General features: G+C 36.7%; 3 protein-coding genes across 3 annotated transcripts in view; 2 read left to right on the top strand and 1 right to left on the bottom strand.

Moving 5' to 3' along the window:
* The window catches only part of CBG19474, a gene marked incomplete at both ends in the record, with an annotated part of 3,789 nt that extends 2,758 nt beyond the window's left edge, over window positions 1-1,031 (top strand). The window contains one exon of the mRNA XM_045236406.1: window positions 273-1,031. Within this exon, the coding sequence (XP_045096786.1) occupies window positions 273-1,031 (759 nt within the window). The remainder of the gene's footprint in view (window positions 1-272) is intronic.
* Window positions 1,032-2,054: 1,023 nt separating this feature from the next.
* Window positions 2,055-3,627, bottom strand: CBG19475 (the record flags this gene model as incomplete). Its single annotated transcript, XM_002646447.1, has 4 exons — window positions 2,055-2,426; window positions 3,139-3,262; window positions 3,397-3,506; window positions 3,556-3,627. 4 exons carry the CDS (start codon window positions 3,625-3,627, stop codon window positions 2,055-2,057), a joined length of 678 nt encoding a protein of 225 aa, XP_002646493.1.
* A 2,074-nt stretch (window positions 3,628-5,701) lies between these two features.
* The window catches only part of CBG19476, a gene marked incomplete at both ends in the record, with an annotated part of 2,698 nt that continues 1,309 nt past the window's right edge, over window positions 5,702-7,090 (top strand). Inside the window, 2 exons of the mRNA XM_002646448.1 lie at window positions 5,702-5,798; window positions 6,282-6,370. Coding sequence (XP_002646494.1) covers window positions 5,702-5,798; window positions 6,282-6,370 — 186 coding nt within the window. The remainder of the gene's footprint in view (window positions 5,799-6,281; window positions 6,371-7,090) is intronic.

Genomic DNA, 7,090 nt, shown 5'->3' on the forward strand with positions numbered 1-7,090 from the left:
AGAAGTGAGTCGCTGGTTGATGGTATCGATTTCAAATCGAAAATCACTCGAGCCAAATTTGAGGAACTCTGCGCTGATTTTTCCGGAAGACGTTGGAGCCTGTGGAGAGGGCGTTGAAGGATAGCGAGATAGATAAAACCAAGATTGATGAGATTGTGTTGGTGGGAGGATCGTCGAAGGTGCCGAAGATTCAGAAGTTGCTCAGAGACTTCTTTAATGGGAAGGTAAATTTTTGGCGATTGCTCTAGGCTATTTCGAACGAAGGTTTCCAGGAACTCAACTGCTCTATCAACCCAGATGAAGCGGTTGCTTTCGGAGCTGCCGTTCAAGCTGCAGTCCTCTCTGGAGTCAGAGATGACACCATCAAGGACGTCGTCCTCTATGACGTGACTCCTCTGAGTTTGGGAATCAAGCTTGTTGGAGGACGAATGAGCAATGTTATCAATCGTAATACACGTATCCCAGCAAATGCTACCGAGCCATACACCACAGTTGATGACAATCAAACAAGTGCGGACATCTTCGTCTACGAAGGAGAACGAGCTATGGTTAAAGACAACCATCTACTCGGACATTTCAAGCTCTGTGGAATCCCACCAGCGCCACGGGGAACTCCGACAATTGATGTGACTTTTAATATCGATGCAAATGGGATTCTGAAAGTCACTGCTAAAGATAGGGGTTCTGGTAGTTCAAATAGTATTAATATCCAATATGAAAAGGGAAGACTATCGCAGGCAGATATTGATCGAATGGTCCAAGAAGCTAAACAGTTTGAAAAAGAGGATGCTCAACGAAGAGACAAGGCGAATGCCATAAACGCGTTTACAGATTACGTGTATCAATGGAAACAGGCAGTCGAAAAGTACGGTGATCGGCTGAGCTCGAGAGAACGGACCATCGCAAAAGAGGCTGTAGATAACGCGCTTCGTTGGGCGAAATCCGACGGTATCGAGAAACATCATTTAGAAAATGTCGAAAAGATGTTTAAAGAGCTCTTTGAGGTGATGAAGATCACGGTGGAGAGCTAACTAGATGCACAGGATTCCAATTAATTTTTGATTTCTTTATTCTTACTGTGTTTCTAAACTTGTTCTTTTTTCAATAAAGTTTTAGTTTGCATTTTCCAATATGATTTTTAAAAAAAATTATTTTTCAAAATTTCAAATTATCGAAATTGACAGAAAATAACAGTTGATTCAAGGCTTTCTTTAAGTCTCCAGTGATATCCTCGACGTTATCGATGCCAAGGTTGGAATTTTGAAATTATCCGATTCCAGAAATTTCTAGAAACTTTTCTCACCTGAATCTCAAAAGTCCAGGAGCCACCGATGATATTTGCACCAAGTTGTTTTCTATGAAACATTGATAATGGATATATTAGATTCATTACCACCCAGCATGGATGACGAGTTTCAAGGACTGCAACAAGTAAGCTCTAATCAGACTCTTCTAACTTGACTAAATGAGAAATCAGAGAAAAGTTGTCAACTACAAAAATGTAGGTCTAGTTTTGTTTAGTAAACTCTGAAATTTTCAGACAGATCGAAACATTTTTAAGTAACTTTTTAGGCGTTTAAAAATGACACCTAATTTGCATTGTCAGTCTGCAAGTGCGCTCTGATTGAACTGGTATATCTTCTCTGGGTCAAATTTTACAAAAAAGTTGTCAACTACAAACATGTAGCTCTAGTTTTGTTTAGTATAGTCTGAAATTTTCAGACAAATCGAAAATTTCTAGATAACATTTTAGGACCCTAAACTTGGTTACATTCTTTTACAGCTGGCATTCTCAGCAGAGCGCGTTTTCATCAAATTTTGCGATGCCTTCATTCAAAATTCAAATTGCAAGAGCCAGTGGAGCGCGATTGCGATTTGTGGAAAATGTCGTACTGAAAACCCAGTTAGAAAATAGACAAAAAAGACAATTTATTGAGATTCAAAAAACACATTTGGCAAAAAATATGTAGCAATTCATCAGAGAGACCTAGAAAATGACAATTTTCTCAAGAAAAAATTCCAAAACCTATTTTTTTCGACAATTTAAAAAAAAATCAAGAAGATCGATACAAATCATTGATCCGTATATAATCGATAACCTCATCCGGCGTCGCATATTTTATCGATTTTTTCGCGGAAATCGCCGCTCGAAGTCGTGTCGAACTGACTGCCGACACAGGACACACATCATCTACGATCATCTCGATTTTTTCAGCCAAATTTTTGGGAATTTCAGACATTTTTTCTATTGTGGCCATTGGATGGGACTGGTCCCGGGATAGGACTAATAAACCGAATTCCGTGATAATTTTAATGATATCGGCGGATTTCCAAAGATTCGAACCATCTGGAAGGATACGGGTGAAGGAGTCGACGACGTCTCCACCGACCACAAGCATTAGTCCAACGTCCGAGCCGAATTTCGCCTGGAAAATGTTGAATTTCGTGGGATTAGGAAAGTGCGCGAATTTGAATTTTCGAGAAATGATGAAAATGCGCTCTGTCGAGAATTTCCCCTGAAAACGACTAATTTTTCGAATTTTTCCAAAAATATTCAAATTTTTGTGGATTTTAGAAAGTGCGCTCTATTGAGAATACGCCGCGAATTTGAACTTTTTGAATTCCTAAAAAAAATATAATTTATCGAAAATAAAGAAAAATCTGCTTCAAATTCGGAATTTTTGCATATAAAAAGCAAATGCGCTCTAATGAGAATTTTGTCAAAAATTAGGTTTTTTAGGTTTTTGGAAATTCAATAATTATTAATTTTAGAAAGTGCGCTCTAATGAGAATTCATTGAAAAATTTACAATTTTTAAAATTTTTTTCGGAAAAATTCAAACTTTTGTGAATGCAAATTTCATTTTTATTTCAGAAATCGAACTTTTAAAAGAAAAATGCAAATGCGCTCTAAGGAGAATCAGCAAAAAATGAGCGGGAATTCAATTTTTTGAGTGATTTTTTTGACATTTTTAGTAGACACATTTGCAAATGCGCTCTGATGAGAATTCTATGAAATTCTGGCGCGGTTTTGAAATTTTCGAAAAAAATTCTTTCGAAAAAATTCAAAAATCAGAAAATGCGCTCAAATGAGAAATTCCAGAATTTTTCTTGAAATTGCTCATTTTTCCGTATTTACCTGCACTTGCTCTCTATGATGTACTAACACATCGAGGGTCCGTGTCCATGTGGCACGTGTACACTCCCATCCGTCGGCTCGTATCCATTCAGATGACTTGGTGGCGGCTCGAACCATTTCTAGTCTGAAAATAGCTTATTTTGGGTTTCTCGGCCTCCGGAATTCGTTTTCTAGGCCACTGAAATCAATTTTTGAATTTTTTGAGAAAAAACATTTTTCGAAAAATTTTTTTAGGTCAAAAAATTTTATTTTTCTCACCGATGACTAGCTTTTATCAGTGTCGACTTGTTATTATACGAGTCCGCCACTGGGCTCATTATCCCTTCGACCACTTGTGTATCTTTGGATTCTAGATGACATCGTGCTACCTAAAAACAAAATTTTGTTTGAATTTTCCTAAAAATGCCTGAATCTCACCTCCAACATGCGTAAATGAGCGATTGTTGGTGGATTAAACGAGCCGACAGCCAAAAGTGCCACTCGTTTCATTGTCTCCCAACTGAAAAAAGTGAAAAAAAGTGTATAAAACTTTCATTTTTGGGGTCCGACAAAATTATTGAGGCGGAAATAATTGAGTTTGCAAGCTTTTGCGTTGACTAAAATGCACTTTTCAGCTCGAAAAATTGCAAAAATTGAAATATTTTTTAAAGGAGCGCAGTGCAAAAATGTGGTTTGGGTCTCGACGCGAACAAAAGGTACGGTAGAGAATTTATTAATTTTTTGCGATTTCCGTTGTTTTCCGGTGTTTTTTTTGCAACACATTTTTGCAACAATTCAAATTATTTCGAGAATTTCAAATGTTATTTTTATACAAAAATTGAGATTTTACGGCTAGAAAACCACTTTTTTAGCTCGATAAAACTGCAAAAATCAAAATATTTTTTAAAGGATCATAACGGAAAATCTTGCTTTGAGCCTCGAAGCGAACAAAGGGTACGGTAGAAAATTTATTTATTTTTGCTATTTCCGTTGTTTTTCGGTATATTTTGACAAATTCAAACATTTTAAATGTTACTTAAAAACAAAACTTGTGATTTTACAGCTAGAAAATCCCCAAAAAACAACATTTAACAAAATAAATTAGAAATTAGTCTCGCGACGAAAATCTGAGATACAGCGATTTTTTTTTGGATTTTTTCCACCGAAAATCAGTAGTTTTCAGCGATTTTTAAGCGGTTTTCAGGTCTTTTCAGAATTCTTAATGCTCAAGATTAATCTTCTTTCCCACACAAAAGTCTCCGTATTGCTCGCTCTCTCCCTCTCTTCCAGGCCAAAATTTTGCGAAGAACGCGAAAACATTGGAAGCGAGGGACTAGAGAAACAGAAAATGCTTCTCTCTTCTCCATTCTCGTCTGACTGTCTGCGGCGCCCGTGCTGCGTTTGATACTCAGCCGAGCGTCCACCGCTAGGTACGCAGCCAAATTTCCCACTGGCTGCCCTCCTTCAGGCCCCCATAAGAGAAGAGACGGGCGCGTGTGTGTGTCATATGTGTTGCGCCCGCAGCAAACATATATTTCCTTTAGTTTTATCGATTTGCGTCCTTTTCTCTCTCCGAATTCCGGAAGATTCTCTACACCTTCAACGACGTCTGGAAGTCCTTTTTTTCGATATTTTTTTTCGTCATTTTCTCAATAAATTTGTACTATTTGCCCAATAATAAATGATTATTATGAAATCCTGCGTTCTCAGATGATAAGAGAACCTGTTTATATTTTCATCGCTTCTTTTCAATTTTCGATTTCGTCATTTTTTCCTCTCTTTTTTCCTAGACAAATCGATATTTTACACGACTTGTTTACCCCGCTGACACACACACAGAAATTGAAGTGTGTGTGTTCCCGAAAATCCCTTTTCACCGGAAAATTTTTCCTCTTTTTTGTCCCAATTTAGACCTAAAAATTCATATTTTGCCGATTTTTTTCAGCCATTTTGGCCTAAAATTCCAGTGTTTTTTTGCTATTTTTTTTCCTAAAAATGGTCTAAGATTTCGTCTTTTTTCAGCCAATTTTTGGTCCCAAATCTAGATTCAAAAATTCATATTTTTGTCTATTTTTTCTGCTAATTTAGGCCTATTTTTGCCACGTGGCACTCTTCCTCACAATAATGTCTTCTATTTGCTCTTTGTGCAGAGGAGAATTCCCTCAGGAAATTGAATTTTAAATTCGAAAATTAGGCCGGAAATTAATTTTCTTATTTTATTGAATTTCGAAGCGCGAAAAATGCAGAGTTTTTGATCTCAAATTGTTGGGAAAATTCCAAAAAATATTTTTTTTGACCTACAAAATTTTTTCTCGCGGATTTCTCTAAAACCCGCCAATTTTATGCAGCCTTGGTGCAAATAAAGTGAAAACGGCAAATTTTTAGCTTTAAAATCCCAAAAGTTTGATATTACTGGTTTATTTTCTTGCTGGAAATTCCCAATTTTAGCTTCAAAATCCCAATTTGTCCGATTTTTCCCAATTTCCTGCTTCAAATTCGCCTTAAAATCCTTCCAATTTAGATTTTTCTCGTATTCTCTTTCTCACAAAATCCCTAAAATTTTCAGAAAACCGAGAAAAAAGAAATGGCCGCCCGAAACTCTGCCGGTGGAGCCGCCCGTCCAGGTGGACCGAACAGAACGTGCCAGTTCAAGCTTGTGCTTCTCGGCGAGAGTGCCGTCGGTACGTAGAGGCTTTTCTAGATGTCTCTAGCTCAAAATCACGCACAATTTCAAAATTTCCAGTCAGAATTTGCTCTAAAACCTTTCCTATGTGGAAAACTCGCTTTTAATCTAAAAGAAATGGTCTGAATTAGGCTAATTGAGCTCCCGATAGGTTTTTGAAGCTAAAAACGGCTTAAAATCGATTTTGCGATAGCGAAAATTCGTCTAAATTTGGCTGAAAGAGCTCGAAAGTCGCATTTTTCTCGAAAAATCGATATTTCGCAAGAACGTTTCCAGCTGAATCAGCACGAAATGACTAACTTTTCGACGAATTTTCGATAAAATGTTTCAGAAATGTTTTGTTTATTTACTCAGACTGTTTATGAATTAGGTCATCTGATATATGAATGATATAAACACTAAACACTTCTGATGACGTCAGCAAACCAGAAGAAGAAGAAGAATAAATTAAACAACGACGCATTCCGGTTCTGTCTTTCAGGAAAATCATCGCTCGTGCTGCGATTCGTCAAGGGACAATTCCACGAGTATCAGGAGTCGACGATTGGCGCCGCGTTTCTCACTCAAACTGTACGCGATTTTTGAAGGATTTTTCGATGATTTTTTGTGGGGACAACTCACTGAAATAGCTGAAAAATTTGGCTTAGAAAAACGATTTTTATGCTCAAAATTGCATTTTCTCCAGCTCATTAGTCCTGAAAATTGCCTCAAAAAAGGACAAAAATTTCCTTAAGTGCACTGAAAAGGCCATTTTTGTCGTCTTGCGGCGAATTCATTCAAAGGCGCATCGTCGTCTCAGTTGCCGTTAAATGTTATGCGCCTTTAAAGTTACTAGATTCTCAGCTCATTTTTCGCGATTTTTCATATTGAAAATTTCAGTGAAAATACCAGAAAAATCGCTGAAAAAGATATGAAAATTGTAGAAAATTCGAGAAAAATGGGTTTGAAAAAAATTAAATTTTCGAAAAATCGAGAAAATTTTCCTTTGAAAAATACTGAAATTATCGATATTTTCGAAATTTTGCAAATTTCCAAAACTTCGAAAATTGGAAATTCCAAAATTCTCAAAGTTTTGAAATTTTGAAAACCCAAAATTTTTGGATTTGCCGCCAAAATGCGGGTGTCCCAGAGGAAGGGAAACAAGGCGTTTTTGCCTAAGCCTATGATTTAAAACAAAAAACAAAAAATTTTGAAAAACACTTCAGCCAAAAAAGTGCTGAAATCGGCGAAAATCAGTGAAAAATGCAAATTTTTGGCTGAATTTTTTTTTCAAAATTTTTGTTTTTTTTT

This window comes from Caenorhabditis briggsae, assembly GCF_000004555.2.
Source record: "Caenorhabditis briggsae complete genome, chrI, whole genome shotgun sequence".
Classification (NCBI taxonomy): Eukaryota; Metazoa; Nematoda; class Chromadorea; order Rhabditida; family Rhabditidae; genus Caenorhabditis; species Caenorhabditis briggsae.